This window comes from Pteropus alecto, unplaced genomic scaffold (genome assembly GCF_000325575.1).
Source record: "Pteropus alecto unplaced genomic scaffold, ASM32557v1 scaffold121, whole genome shotgun sequence".
Taxonomy (NCBI): Eukaryota; Metazoa; Chordata; class Mammalia; order Chiroptera; family Pteropodidae; genus Pteropus; species Pteropus alecto.
Genome location: NW_006434369.1, coordinates 79875 through 95870, shown reverse-complemented (window position 1 = coordinate 95870; position 15996 = coordinate 79875). Strand labels below are relative to the sequence as shown.

At 39.3% G+C, this 15996-nt stretch overlaps 1 protein-coding gene across 1 annotated transcript; it reads right to left on the bottom strand.

Annotated features, from left to right (window-relative positions):
* Window positions 1-14380: 14380 nt before the first annotated feature.
* Window positions 14381-15061, bottom strand: HDGFL1 (HDGF like 1). Its single transcript, XM_006909310.1, has one exon. It carries the CDS (start codon window positions 15059-15061, stop codon window positions 14381-14383), a length of 681 nt encoding a protein of 226 aa, XP_006909372.1.
* Window positions 15062-15996: the final 935 nt, after the last annotated feature.

Sequence of the window (15996 nt, the reverse complement as noted above, 5' to 3'; positions counted from 1 at the left end):
TTCACATTAGGAAAAAAAGTCTCTTTCAAACAATGAGACTCTGATAAGAGCAAATATCCTATGCCATGAAACAACAAACATGTGCAGTTTCAGTTGCTTTTCTTAGAGTAGCAGTTTTTTAAAAACTGTAATATAGAGAGAGCAGGCATATTTTAGTTCATATTGGCATATTTAAATCCTTTTGGAATTTAGGCTCTGTCAATGCTATTGCTAAGTATTGAGATTTAAAATTTTTATTCTTGGCAATCTCAGTTTCCCTTTGTGGAAAATTTATTATTCTTTTTAGAATGTGTGTGTGTTTAATTTCATAAAAGTGAAAATATCAATATAAAAGTATTAACTTTTCTCAAAAATCAAATAGCTCGCTAAAAAACAAGATTTTTTTTTTCTTTTTTTGACAATTTAAGTGAAATTTAAAAAAATGTGAAAGCTGTAGATTGGCTTCCCTGACAATCTGTGATTTACTCAGGCTGACTTTACCCACGGGAGAGACTTGGGTTTCCCACTCTTGTGAGTTAAAAACAGGGGCAGGTTCTTTGTCTCTTAGAAAATAAAAGCTTCTGCTATCTGCTCACTGAGGCTTTTATTTTGTTTTAAATGTAGAAAAACATGCATTTAACTTTTCAGTTAGTGATAAGGTTCAAATGCATTCATTCATCCATTCATTCATTCAACACAACAACTAAGGAAAAGAGAAAGGTCTGAAATATGAGGTTAAATTGAAAAGTTTACTTAATAGAATGGAAATATGCTTTCTTTCTCTCTCTAACCACTGTTTTCAGACCTACTCTGTAAAATCTCCCTTCTGTGTCCTTTAATGTTATCTCAATCGTATTCCGCCATTTTTCAATCATGATCAGTTGCTTAAAAGTCCAAGCTAATTTAACTCGGTTTAAAATTTCAGTCTATAGCCTATGTCATGCTTTTTGGTTCCCCTAGTCCAGCATTATTCTCAGCCCTGGAGACCATAACTCATTGTTCTTTCTCTTTTCTTTCCTTTCTTCTGAGCTCTGGCACCTCTGTGTTGTCCCACCAGGAGGATGGGTGAGATAAAAAAGGCAAAAAGTCCTTATTGTGCTGCTATGTCATCTTTAGGCTGTTGCCAAAGCCTTGTGTGGCAGGTAAATCGATAATTACTATATTAGATGGAGGATGTTGGACTCTCAGGAGGCACTGTTCCCCATGTGCCACGTGCATCAGTGTAATCTTCCTTGACAGCCCCCCTTGGCTCTGGCCCACCACAGCATAGTCTCAGCATCTTAATGTTGGGGTCTCCTCATAGAGACACTGACCACCTGTCTTCATGGTTCTCCATGAGGTCCCCAAAATCCTAAGGACACATCAGATTCTTTCAAGCATGAGCTTTAATGACATCTCTTTTGGCTGCTCCAAGTCTTTTTTCTTTTTTAAAAAAAACATATTCTTGGGTTTACAATTTTACTCTAAATGATTATGCACATAATAAAAACTCAAATGTGAAATGAGGTCAATATTACATATTGGTCTAAGCAATAGACAATAACCCATGTTTCTAGGTCAGTATCACATATCATCTACACCAATGGGTGAACACCCACCCACCGTTCCCTGATTCATGCTTGAGTGCAGAAACTGCCATCCCAGCGTCATTTGTCTGGATGTGAGAAACTCTTGGGGCTGAGCTTATAGGGTTTCTAGCGTGCTTTCATTTTCATGTGGCACAAAAGTTGACCCTCTATGATAATGCCATCAAGAGCTGTCAAATATATATATACATTCACTCTTCTCACATCTGTTTTCTTGATTGAAATTTGTGATGGTAAGTAGTAACAAATGTTTCCAATTCTCAAACTTAGAAACTAAATTCTGACCTCATTTCTAGCAGAATAAAATATCTCTTTTTTAATGTTTTACATTTTCTATTGTTTCTAAGGGTGAATTGCCCAACTCTGTAAGGAAAGCAGTCACACTAACCTGATGGTGCACAATTTTCTTCTCACTAATGTTAAGCTTATGAGACTCCCGTTGCTATTTATTGCTATTTAGTGTTCGCAGTCAGAAATCAGCAATGCTGACTCTAATGGAAAACTATATTTCTGAGATTTAGGTAATGAGTTATCTCAGTCACTAAATAAAACTCTATTTGCCAGAAAAGAAACAGTTAACATTAAACGAGGCTGCCAAATACTTTAAGAACAAAGGAACATTAGGGGATTTAGGTTAAAGATGTGTGTTTTATACTATAGCAATGAGAGCTCTTACTGACCTGATTGAATAGAAAAGATTTTAAATGTCACTCACACCTACCACCTTCATAAATCTTATGATTCCTTCATACCTGTTTAAAGGAACTTAATACCCCTTTAATTATACACTGTAAATAATATTGACCAGGAGGCAAGTAAGAGATAGACTGTGGATAAAGGCTTTAAATCATTACACTTTCTTTATTTCTTGAAGGACATTAGATCAACATTCATAATCCATTCTTAGGTCTCACTAAATAGTCCTCTTCCCTATTAATGCAAAAATATTCAAATGTCGAGCTTTTAACAATTTTTCTGTGCAGTTATAAATGCTAATCTATAGTTTGTTAAAAATTATCTTTTATAAATTTCCAAAGTAAATTTATAACAAAACTTTTTACTATTCTTATGTTAGGAAGGTAGAAATATTTTATCATAAGGAAAGCCAAGGCTCTAAAAAATGATTTAAAAGAAAATATCTAAACAACTTCTTATTATGCATATGTAAGAGAAATTTGTTCTTCTTGAGGAATGGCATAATTTTACATAAAAGTACTTCTGCGGTTGATTCCCAAAAATTTCTCAGTGAATGTTTCTGGCGAGTTTACCTGAAAAACCTGGTAGAATCGCTTAATTTGATTAGACATGAGGCAGAGCACAGAGTCAGAGCTGAGTTGCTCACCAGGAGTCATCAGTGAGAAATGTACCTGGCCAAGTGTCAGAATCACTTCTGAACTATACAAAATCTGATCATTTTTTTGGTTCCAAAAAAATTCCCCAGACCCCTTTTTCACTTTTCTTTATGATAATTCTACTTTCGTTCTCTTAATCTTTAGCTTAAGCTTTTGTTTATGATTATAACTGTTCATCAACTAAATGAGATTCCACACAGTTAATAATACTAGCAAAAAACAAAGTTTTATTTTAAATATAGCTTATAAGATATACAAATGTTATCCAAATAGAATGTAAACATTTGATAAATGTTTCAATGATTCTGCCTTGTCTACCTTGATTTTAAACTCTGGAATTTATAGAATGAAGCTACCGATTGAGATGTTCACAAATTACCTTATTGTAATATTTAATGTGAGACATCCATCAATTTGCTATGCCACCAATGTTTCCAGTTATATTGCTAAAATGATATTTCCCCCTGAAATAGCATCCCTGTCTATTTTTAGAAAGCCAGCTTTCAAAGCAAAGAGATGAGTTGCTAATGAGTGTTAATACCTTCTTTAGAGATAATAAAATAACCTCTGAAAAGGGACCTTAGGTAACATGAAACTTTTACATATCTGCATGCCACTTCTTAGTAACTAAGCCAACACTGAGAAGAAGCCATAAAATTTTGCCTAACTGGGAAGTTTTTCTTGGGTGTGCAATATTAGGTAAGTCTCTATTGATTTATTTCTTTAGTAAAAAAAAGTTGCTATTGTTGAAATAACCATAAGCAATATCCCTTCATTCCATCATTTATTTAGCATTTATTCTGTGTCCTTGTACATATATTAAGTGTTAGAAACTTATTTCAGTTTACAGTTATATCAATGTAGCTGAAATCTCAGGGATAGTGACCTACAGAGAGGAAGGCCAGAAGATTCATCCAATATTTGATGCATTTTATTAAGCTTCTGGAGCACAGCAAGGAACCAGGGTCTTTGGTGACTGACTGCATGTATAATGAGCGGGGCCACAAGGTTAAAAAGACATCCACATACCTACAATGAATTCAGCAAACTACATCTCACTAACAATTTTTTTTTTTTTTAAGTATGAATTATGAGCTACCTTGAATCACTACCAGGCTCTTTCTAATTACTAACAATGACAAGTCTGCCCTCTCTGTTGCAGCTGGATGCCCCAGGCATCTTTATAGCAAAACCAACAAATGATTGGAATGCTCTGATTTAAACTCAAAACCAAAGCACAGTTGGAGACTTTTTTACAAGGCTGCTTGAAAGTCTTGTTTCTAGAGTTTGTAAGATCATAGAAGATGCAGAAAGACAATGCAAGGTCATATCTACATCTCATATAAAAAAAAATAAACTGGCTTTCTAATCCATTTGCCATAGCTCACAATCTAGAGGACAATACAGGATAAATAGTAGGGCCCTGTGCACAAAGGCCACACTGGTGACCTCATGTACCCTGGTATGAATAATGGCCATGATTAGAGGGAGGTGCTGGCAGCAGTAGCAATATACTACTGTCTGTACTCCTAAGCCTAGGAGCGAAAGAAAATGGCCAAAGAGCAGCCCTGAAGATATATGCTATGCTAATTATTTTTGTGATATAATTCTTTGGGGGCATCTATTTATGTGAACAGCCAAAATAGCCCTTCAAGTGTAGCGCAGGGCACCTTAGCATTAACCATCTGTGGCACTGGCTTTGTTTGTTTGTTTTCAAAATTTATAAACATATGGTATTTATCTTGATTCCATAAGATCAGAAAAAGATTAAATATACAGCTTTTGGCCAGTAAGGTTGTCTTTGACTCTTGGTGGTAACATATATGCCAAGCTATGCTCTCAGTATAAAGATTTGGGAGCAATTGTTGTCCACCATTTTCTTGTTTATTATTTACACTCAGCTTTGAGGGAACTTCTTTAACCAGTTCATGGAGTGAGCACAGTCAAAGGGTCAGAGGACTGTTCTCCCTCATGGTGTAATATTTATTTCTGGGAGCTGATAAGGTGATACCTTCTGGAGAAGGTGATGGGGGAAGAGGAGACAAGAGAGAGTAAAATGTGTTTTGTTTTTATATATTTTTTTTTTGTTTCACACTGAACACCTGGAATGTAAAATATCATTTTTATCATTCTCTCTCTCTCTTTTTAACCCACAGATTCAGACATATTGCACAATACCTACACTGAATTGCATCTGCTTAGCATTCAAGCTTTTATACAAACATGATTAAAATATATTTGGGGTATACATTGCTTACAACAATCATGAGAAATATGAGAAAGTAGATACTTATCTACCTCATTAACTGATGTGCTCCAAACAGTCCTTTTCTGCCTCACGGAGGGACCTTAAAGTGGAATTTTTTCAAGGCTGTGACATTTAGACCTAACAGCAATGCCTGCTAACATGTGAGCAGTTGTTAGGAATGCCAATCAAGTGAAAATAGCAAAACTATTGGTTATCCTTATAGTGTGAAAGGAGGCGTTTAACTTATCTTAAATTAATCTCTTTGCCCATGCCATACCATCAGCCAACCCAGGCTTATATTGCTCATTGAAAAGATGGGCATTTTAAGTTATGTTTTATAAAAGCCTAGAACAGTGGCCCCTAATCTTTTTGGCACCAGGCACCAGTTCTCCTATGAGAATCTAATGCCTGATGATCTGAGGTGGAGCTGAGGTGGCGACGCTAGCACTAAGGAGCAGCTGCAAATACAGATTAAGTTTCGCTCACTTGCCAGCCGCTTACCTCCTGCTGTGCACCCAGGTTCCTAACAGGCCACAGACCGACCGGTAGCGGTCCATGACCCAGGAACTGGGGACCCCTGACCTAGAATACCACAAGGCCTCTCCTTGGTAGACTGGATAGAACATAGGACCCTAGAAACATATTTCATTTATATCTATTACATCAACTCTAAACTCTGCTCCTGCCATGAAACAATTCAGATTCTGGATCATAAAAAGAAGAAAGAAAAAGAAAAAGGAGACCTTTAAAGACAATAAAGAACATTAACAAGAAATTTAACCCAGAAGTGTCCTTATGACCTTGATAACTACAATAAAATTTTTTCTTTAGAATATTCCTGACCTGCACACATACATTGCCTTCCCTGGGCACACTCCAGTGTGAATTATTCAGTTTGCAATTGGATACATTATCTAATAAAGACTAAAGTCGGGAGTTGTTTGGGCAAATATACCTACCCTGCAAACCTTAACCACAGGCAAGCAATAACAGCACGCCTAAAGTATATTCCATCAGGCTGCACTGGCATCCAGCCACTACCACAACTTATGTCTTGTATGAAACTTATCTCACACACACATATGCTTAGGATACTGAGGTGTGCTGCTGACACCTACCTACATTGTGATTTCACCAATTTAAGTTACTAGATAAAATGGATGATTATTTTTAATCTGCTCTGCTAGGTACTGAAGAAGACACAGAAAATTTCATGGCCCTTGTGTTTGAATATTTTCTATGTGGGGAGAAGAAAAGCACATAAAATGTTAAATATCATAAAAATAAAATCTTGGTCTATATACCACAGTGGAGAAGAGGCTGCATGGGTGTGTATGATAAATTGGCAAATAAGCGATATTGAGCAACGATTCTCACTTCAAATACCACAGAATTTGTGCGTCTTCTTCACTAGTAATATATTATCTATAATAAGTATTTGAATTTGTGGATTAATTATAGTGTCACAATTATATTGATTCAAGGTCATCTTTATAAGGACACCTCTCTATTCGCTTATATTCTGATGTGATGACTTGAAGGGAAGGAAAGGGACAGCCCTGGCTGTGCATATAAACTTAACCACAAACCTTGCTGCCCTATTCAACAATGCACAACCCCCATGTGCCTCTCTCCAGCTCTCCTTACCTTGCTTTGTTTTCTCCAATGGCATTTATTACCTTCTAACATACAATATCATTCTCTTATTTATTAAGTTTGTCTTTAATTACCTTTTTCTACCTGCTAAAACTGATGAACAAGAAGCCGGGCACTTTTATATTGTTTACTAATGTATCTCAAGCCCCTGGAATAATATCTAGCACATAGTAAGCATTCAATAACAGATGCTATTGCTTTTGTTTTGTTTTTTTTTCTGCACACAAATAGGAATGTTTACTGGCCTGAAAGTCTCTGAGATTTTTGTCTATGGATTAAAAAGGCTGAGAACCATTAGCATAGGTAACAGTGCCAAGAATTCACAGGACAGAAATATTTTATTCTGTTAAAAGTTTAACTTGAAATGATCCATAGAGTTCCTGAGAGCTATGTTCTTCACTTAGTCATTCCCTATCACATTCTGATATTACTGCTTTCTAAATTTATCATTGTATTTATTCATTGTCTACATATCTGTTTTTCCCATAGAATACAAACTTCATGTGGATAGATAGCTTGGCTATCTATCTTATTTACTGCTCTGTCCCCAGCGCTCTCAGTAGGCCCTGGTGTAGTATAGGCACACCCAGTCTTTGTAGCAAGAATGCTTTTTCCTCCAGCGCCCACCTCTAACAAACCCAAAAGTGTGAACGCTAAGTTGTTATTAGGTTCTTAACAATTCAGTAGATTTTAATTTTTAAAAGAAAAAAGGCACTCTCATATAATGGAATGGTTACCCTTGTCTTTTCTTATCTTTGCTTTTGTTTTAAAAAGATATTTGAGGTGCTGTCATCAAAGTATTCCCTGACTAAAATCAGTGCTTATGTCCTGGCATCTAAGGATAAAAACAAGGACAAGGAGGAAAAAAAGAAGTTGATGGCAATGAAGCACAGGCTGAAATACAGATGCTGCTGAGGAGAGGCGCATGAAGAAACTGCAGCAAGGGAGAACTAATGATTGACAAATTCTGAGCATCAGAAGAATCACAAGTGAAAGGGAAAAAGCAGGTCTTGTTGACAAGTGAAGAGCAGTGAGAAAGGAGCTGAGCTGAACATACTTTTTAATGAAGTGTTAAGTAGATCACCAAGAGAGGTGAATAATGACTGCAATGAAGAGCTGGCCAGGGTGTGAAAAAAAAAAAAAAAGCAAAATTAAGTGACACTTGGTAAATCACTAGAGGACATGAAACCTGAGAGAGTTTCTGGACGGAATGGTCAATCCCTGTAACACTCCAATGCCTTTTAGTAATGGAATTGGGCAGCTCATTAAAATTATGTGTGAACAGATAGGTACCTTGGCAAAAAAGGCAAGGGATCCAAGAAATAACTAGAGCAATACAATTACTATTTCTACAGTTGAAAAATATCAAGAATACGAGGTATTCAAGAAGATGAATTTTAAAAATACTCTTTGGAAACCGGTGAGCGGATCCTAGGGAAATAACAGGAGCAATAAAACTGGCCATACGAGGGATGAGTCATGCCAAAAAGAGGAATCTTTTAAATTGGATATGTTCATATAAAATAACTCAGCTAACAGTGAGGGAATTTAAAGAAGCTATTTGAAGACTACTATGAGGAAATGGAAGGATAAGATTTCAGTTTCCTCTCTGCGTATGGGCAGACTAAATATAGAATTGTCATGTACATCACAACCAGGTTGCTGCTTAGAATCTGGCAGAGGCCTCCAGTGTTTTCCTAAATAAAAGTAATAGTTGGGCTCTAATTATTTCAAATGCTATGGTTAGTTCTCTGGACTACATTGAAAAGAAGTGAATTTACATGTAAATAATGCCTATTTTGTGCTAGGTACCATGTTTGACATTTTAACGTATATGAGCTCATTTGCTTCTCACAACAAACCTGTCACATGGAAGTCATTATCACAGCTTTTAGTTGAGAGAAACTGATATTGCAGTGCTCTTAAACAGGAAGGAATTAAATGTGAGTTTGGGTGGCTCCAAAGCCAGATGCCACCAAGCTGCTTCCTGCATTAAAGGTAGTTGTTACTGAAGCATAAAATTATTAAAGAGAAATATAATTTAAGGAGCAGGAAATTGTGTTTAAAATGTTATTCACACTCAGATGGGAACCTCAGATAATTCGATTTATCTTCCTTGGGCTTCTCTCTTGCTAAGGTTTGTTATTTTATGAGACCGACATTTACTTACATATAATTTTTAAAAATATCATTTAATAAATGATACACACTCATAAAAAAAATCCTAAGGCTCCCCTTAGTGTATTTTACTAGGCATAACAAAATTCCCCAAATGTTCCTCTGAGGACTGAGGCAAAGGGGGGAGTAGTAGGATTTAGTCATTCAGTCATTCATTTCTTTATTAACCACCATTTATTGATTGCTTAATATGAACCAGGCACTTTGCTAGGTTCTTAGAATAAGCAAAATGATCATATTTCCTGTCTACATAAAACATAGATTGGTTGATTAACCTATTGGTCGATACAAACCAGTAAAGGGATTTTATAGCTTTACTAGTTTACTAAGAGTGGAATAAATGTTATTAAGGGAAAACCAGGGCTTTATTGGAATACATTGATATGATACCTAATTCTGATGCGTAATTTTGAGAAAGCTTCATTAGAGGAAAAGGGCATAGAAGTGTTAATTTTCTGATCAGAAAGAAGAGTTTGTATCAAACTGAAAAGAGAGAGAGAGAGAGAATGGCACTCACTAAATGACCCATAGTCCTCGGGCACTGACTGCATGCCAGGACCAGAAGTAGATGAAGTTTGTTTTTCACTTCATAACATGGCCATGCTATGACTAAGACTACCCTTGATAAATGCATGCCCCAAGTTACCTCTTGCCGTCCAGAGTCTTTTGTCATATTTGCTGTGTATCCTCTAGCATTCTCAAGACCATTTCAATGAAGTTGAAGATTATGTGTAAATCAGACTGCAAAGAGAAGTCGCCTGATGTCAAACTACTCTAGAAATTACTCAAAAGGTCTCTATTTTAGAGCTCTGCAAGTCTAATATTGTCAATTTTTCTACCAGGAGTGAGAAAGATAAGCATTTATAAGTAAGCCAGATAATTGGTTTGTGAGATCGAGGCTATATTGTGCGGTGAATAGACTCATTCTTTAAATACATTACATTTTGAGTAATGTCTACACAAAGAGACAATTCTATATCACAAGAAGTTGAAAGAATGTTAAATCCAAGTTGTTCTTGGCATACTAACACTTTATTATTTTAAATTTTTGGATGGATGATTAATGCATGGCTCGCGTATGAAGAAGACAGCAGCCAGAATATTCTCTTGCTTACCTGGGGACCCAGGCATTATGAAAATGACGCCCTGTGCAGGTTTAACTAAGGCAAGTGACTCAAATAGTGGAAAACCTGGATAAAATAAATAGCATTGCCTTGGCATCAGCGAACAATATCTCTAGGTTTGTGAGAACTATCAATGCTTTTCAAGTCACATAATTTAGGAAGCTACTTAACTGGACACGAAATCACCCCAACCTGCATATGTCATTAGTCTGCAGGCCAGTTTACACTGCCTCCCCATTTTCAGTCAGGATGTGCTTGGCATCACATACAACTTTTAGTCCAGCACTATGATTATAGAGATTACTTGATAATAGACTTTCAAACATTTAGAAAATATCTATTGTGTGTTATGTCACATTTTGGGAATGGGGATAAAATTAATGAACCATATTACCTTTCTACTCCAGCCTAGTGGAAGAGCAAAAAAACAATAGGAAATTAGAATATAATCAGTGTAAACATAGAATGATACAGGAACACAGCAGGTGACTCTTACCTTGAGCAGTTGGCCAGGCCCAGCATGTGTGTGTAGCATGTGTAGCAGAAGTTTTTCTTTGAGAAGAGTGTTGATAATTGAATAGAATAGTTTACCATGTACCAAGAAGAATGGCTATTCAATGAACTGTTATGCTATTTGCCCGAGATATCTACTATATTTTCAGGAAACATAAAATGGAGGTATGAGCTACAAAGAAGAATCTGCAGCATTGATGAGAATTCACAAGACAGGTGTGAGCTAAAAGAAAGACAAGGAATTTATTACCCTCAGTGGCATCTTAGCCCTGTGCCAAAGTGATGTAATCAGTAATGTTTGTATGAAATCAAATACTTCGAAAGCCTTACAGAAACCAGATGCTAAATGTGTCTGCAGGTCACTGACAATGTGGTGAGCACACAGTTACATGGAATACTTAAACAAGACCTTCAGAACACTCACAAACACATTGGAATACCCATAACACAGCATCAGCAAAAGTCCGAACAGTGCCTTTTTTCTAGTAAAGTAACTAATTATTTGATCAGTAATTTTGCCACTAAGGCACATGTTGTTCAGAAGAAAGCAAAACACACAACTATCCCCTGTAATTCCAGGGAGGGAACCAAAGACATTTTAGAAACTATCATCTTTTTCAGTCCACACAAAAATATTTCTTGGCCATCAAAGCATACAAATAGTGTTTAATGCTGAGGATAAGAGAGTTGAGAATACAGGTTTTTCCTGTTTCCCTTTCTTTATTGGGTCTTGTGTTTGCTAACTCTGAGAATCATTTTTCAGATGTACTATTAGTCTGATTACCATTTTCACTGCCATATTATAGTCACCAAGAAGGCAAATGTGTGTGATCCTCCCTAATAACCACCAACCTTTTCTATCCCCAACATTAGAAACAAAAAGAAAAAATAATACGAAGAGACAGAGTCAAATGGTAGCAATTTCATTTTCTATCTTTCAGTTTATTGAGTCATTTTAGGAGATGTGCCTCCATAAAAACCTTATCGAAATCACGTTTGCCTATGGCAAATATACCAATCCATATTCAAACTTCCTATTGTCACATACTTCTTGAAAAATATCGAATTGTCCTCATCATTTCACCAAGTCACTTAACGACAAAACCATTGTCAGTTGCCTCAAATGATTCACATACCCACTAGCAATATTTGTTAATATATTCTTTGCTGTACAAATTTCTAAATGTTCACTTCAAAATAGTAGAGGAGAATAAGTACTCCCATTCTATTCAGTAGGAAGCAATACAATAATAAAACAAAGCACCTATGATTTAGAATGAGAAAGACCTGCCTTTAAATCTTGGTTCATTTACTGTTATCTGACCTTGGGAAAATTATTTAATATCTGAACCTCAGCTCCCTCAGCTTTAAAATAGAGATAATAGTAGGCACCTAATTGGGTAGTTGTATTAATAAAGACGTAACATGTAGAACATAATATATTGCTTGGCTTACTTTACGAGCTCAATATAAGCTACTCTCATAATTACTTGTTATTAATGCTAAAATAGCAGTTTTGTTAACTTCTGATTTCACGGTTAGAACAATTTTGAATGTGCGATTCAAAGGACAAAGCTTAGGCTTGAACCAGTAAAATCTGTATTTGAATCCTGAGTGTTCTGTGGACTGCAAGAAAAGCCACTTAATGTCTCTGAACCACAGTTGCTTCCAATGGGAAATTTGAATACTAATGCCTACCTCACCAGATTATTACAAAGATTGAATGAGGCCATTCTTCTCGGTACATGGTAAACATTCATTGAACAGTAACTCCTAGTATTAATATTATTGCAGTAGAAGTAGTTGAAAAACAAGGAATCATCTGATTTACATGCTTTGGAATAAAATAATATTATCTTATACAGTGATGGAGAAATAGGATCATCTTCAGTTGCCAACCCTGCCTGGCATATTCTGTGAGAAAGACTCCACTATTTACTAAGCCTCTGCATGCATGCAGTGTTGATGAATACAGAACCTGGAACCCAGCATGTGATTAAGTATATTTAAATATCCCCAGATATTCCCACAAAGCCACTGAAAAGACACAAAATATCCTGCAGTTACTACATACTTTAAGAACTGGAAATCCAAAGGAACTGCCTTTTTATGTAAAATGTGTTGGAAGAGAGTAGTGATAAAATCTGGAAAAGCAACAACAAAAAAGGAACAATCCTATTACCCTTACTTTTCCCCAGATGTATTGTTTGGCAAAGCATGTAGAATATTAGAAACTCGATGATTGTCTCAGTTTGTAATCATTCAAATATTTTAAGTTGACTTATTTCCATTCATTCTAATCAGTGGTAGCAACTACTATAGATGAAGAGTAGAAACCTTAAAAATAAGAGGTTTACCAAGGATGATTCTAAAATATCCCTGTATATTACAAATAACTTTTTTTTTTTTAAACATAGGCTGGATAGAAAACCATAGGAGCATTTCATTTAAGGATCACTTATTCAGAAACCAAAGGAACAGACCTGAGATTTGTTTAATCAACGGGTTTTATTTCCTAGAACTGAAATAATTCAGATCTAAACTTCCAAAGCTAGCTAGTCAACAATTTTTTCATCAGAGCCCAAGGAAGAAGGTCAAGGGTAAAAGAGGCAAAAGATGGAGAAGGGCATAGAGAGACCACCAGGAACAGGATAGGAGGGGCCACTTATTTCCCTGACTTTTCAATAGGTTACATCATCAGATCTGGTGACAAATACTGAGGGGACCAGGTTGAGGAATGTGGATAGGAAGTAACACCGCGAAGGAATACCAACCAAAGCCTTAAGTACAAAAAGAAAGGCATCAATCCCCCTCCCACCACCACCGGAAGGGGACCCTTCTAGCTCATTTAGGAAATGGGGGAGGGGCGATGGAAGAGATAGGCGCCCACTGGAGGTATACTCAAAGGTAGTTAATTTTCATAAAGATTTCTTTTATTTAAAAGGTTTCTTAAACTATGTGCCTTATGTTTTAAGGCTGGGTGATGCATATGACTGTAGGGTGGCCTTAAGGCTGTGGGGAGAGGGAAAGGGGTGGCCAAGGGTCGTCCCAGAACCTCCCGCGTCGCCCCAGAGATCTAAATGGGAAAGGGTGCCCCTCACCATTCCCATCCAGAAAGCTGGGCAAAGCTAAGCCTTCTGATCTTACAAACAACTTGAAAGGCCCCAAATCATTTGACGAAAAACTACAACTCGTAACTCCCTAGGTATGCAAAAGAATTTTTGGAAGGTAGGCCCTCCCTCACGAGCTGGTATAGTAGACATGGGAGGAGTGGACAGGAGCTGGGGAAGATGTCACTCTCCTGCCACCTCCCCACCACCACAGTTGGAGGGTGCCCCTTCCAGGCCTCTAGAAGTCTCCCCTGCTCTTTATCCTCACCACTTCCACTATTGCCCCTGATTCCAACGCAGAGATCCAGAATGCCTGGAGTCGGGGAGACAGGTGTCGGGAAGTGGGACCGCCAGTCCAGGCCCCAACAGAAGACTTCGGCAAGAAGGGACACGATGGCTTCATCTCATTCCAGGGAGCAGAGGCCCTGACTCAGGTCCCAGGGCATGGGGACAGAGGTGAGGGCCAGATGGCCTGCCCATCCAGGTCAATCTCAAGGCCGGGTGTGTAGGAAGGGGTGGAAGGTAGCGGGTGGGGGTGGGTAAGGTGGTCCCAGTTCATAGGCCACGGCCAGTTTCCCCTTAACAGTCAGGCAGCAGCGGGAACGGGCAGGGGCTCTTATCGACACTTTGGCGATTACAGGCTCTCGTGGTCTCCGGCGCCCAGAGCCTCGGCCTCCTCCTCCTCCTTGGCAGCCTCTTTCTGCGGCTCCAGCTCCTCCTGGGGCAGCTCCCAGGCAGGGCCCGGCTCCGACGCCTCCACCAGGACCGGCCTCTCAGCCTCGCTGGCAGCTGCCACCTCCTCCTCGCCTTCCGGCTCGGCCTCCTTGGGGCGTTTGGGGTCATCCTCCAGCAGGTCCTCCGCGCTCCTCTTCAGTGGTCCCTTCTCGTCCTGCTCCTGGGCCGACTCGTCGACGCCCGGCTCCTCCTGCTCTCCTCCGCCCTGGGTGCCGCTCTTCTGGGCCTCGGTGCTCTCAGGGGCCTCGGGCTGCGGCCCCAGCGCTGGACCCTCGGCGCGGCTCTTCTCTCGAGCGACTCCGTAGTCGCAGGCCTGGATCGTGGGGTTGTTCTCAATCTCCCACAGCCCCTCGCTGAAGCCCCTCCTCTTGTTGGGCTTACTGAACTTCTCCTTGGACTCCTTGTACGGGAAGAGATGTTTGGGACCCAGGAGAGCAGTCTCGTGGGTCCCAAAGAAGAACACTTGGTATCTGTTGGGTTGGGCCATGTGCTCAATCCTGGCCGGCCAGTGGGCATAGCCCTTTAACTTGGCGAACACCAGGTCTCCGCTCTGGTACTTGGGCCGGCAGTAATGCGACATGGCGATGCGGACCGGCCTCGGTGGTGGCAGCCGGAAGGAGACGCCGGCGACGCAAGCGCGTGGGGCAGCCGCTCAGCTCCCGCCGCGCGCCCCCTCGAGGCTCCCGCGCGCACGCGCAGCGGCAACGCTCTCTGAGATTCTAGTACGAGGAGGGCGTTCTCTCCGAGCCCCAGCGCCCACTGGCCCTGCCTCAGCCTCGTGGTTTCTAGAATGTTAGCGTGAATCGCTTGGGTGTCTCGGCGGTTGTGCTGACCATGGCCGCGTGCCGATCAGCCTCGAGGCCACTCAGACTGCATAGTTGACTGTGTGCCAGAGTGGCCTAGAAAGGGAGAGATGAGGCAATGAGAGGACTCAGAATGACTTGCAGTGGCCGTGTGGGCCCGCGTCTACGCACTACAGAAAATTCCAACCCTGACTCGGGAGCCCTGGATGAGATGGCTAGGACAGTGGTTTCAACCATTTTTTGATTGCCTTGAGGGCTAACACTGGAGCTCGCAGTGGGGCTCGAGAACAGTGAAGCGATAGAGTCAGCGATATTGTTAGGTTGTCTAGAGTGCACATCTCTTGGTGACCCATATTCTAAACATGTAGTACTTTTGGGGAGGTGGTCTCAAAGTGTATATGGCAGAATCATGAGTATGACAAACCAGCCATATCGAAATTTCCTGATTTACATGGGAAATTTACATTGGATGCTCTATAAGGATATTACCCTTTCGGTGATTCTACCCTTTCAGTGATTCTTGCACATTGTAAAATATGAGACTCTATGGTAATAACTTGGAGAGAGTATGTCAAATGCTCTCAGTATCTTCCTGTAAAAGAAAATTGGCCTCATTATGCTTAAGAATTAGATAGAAGTCTGCTCTTATCAAATATGCTGTTGGTAACTAGAAAGAACTTCCTGGGGGCTACAGACTAAAAAAGCATCATCT

What these genes read in the sequence shown, in the direction of transcription:
- HDGFL1 (XM_006909310.1), bottom strand. Translation starts at nt 15,061, where the DNA reads ATGTCGCATTACTGCCGGCCCAAGTACCAGAGCGGAGACCTGGTGTTC.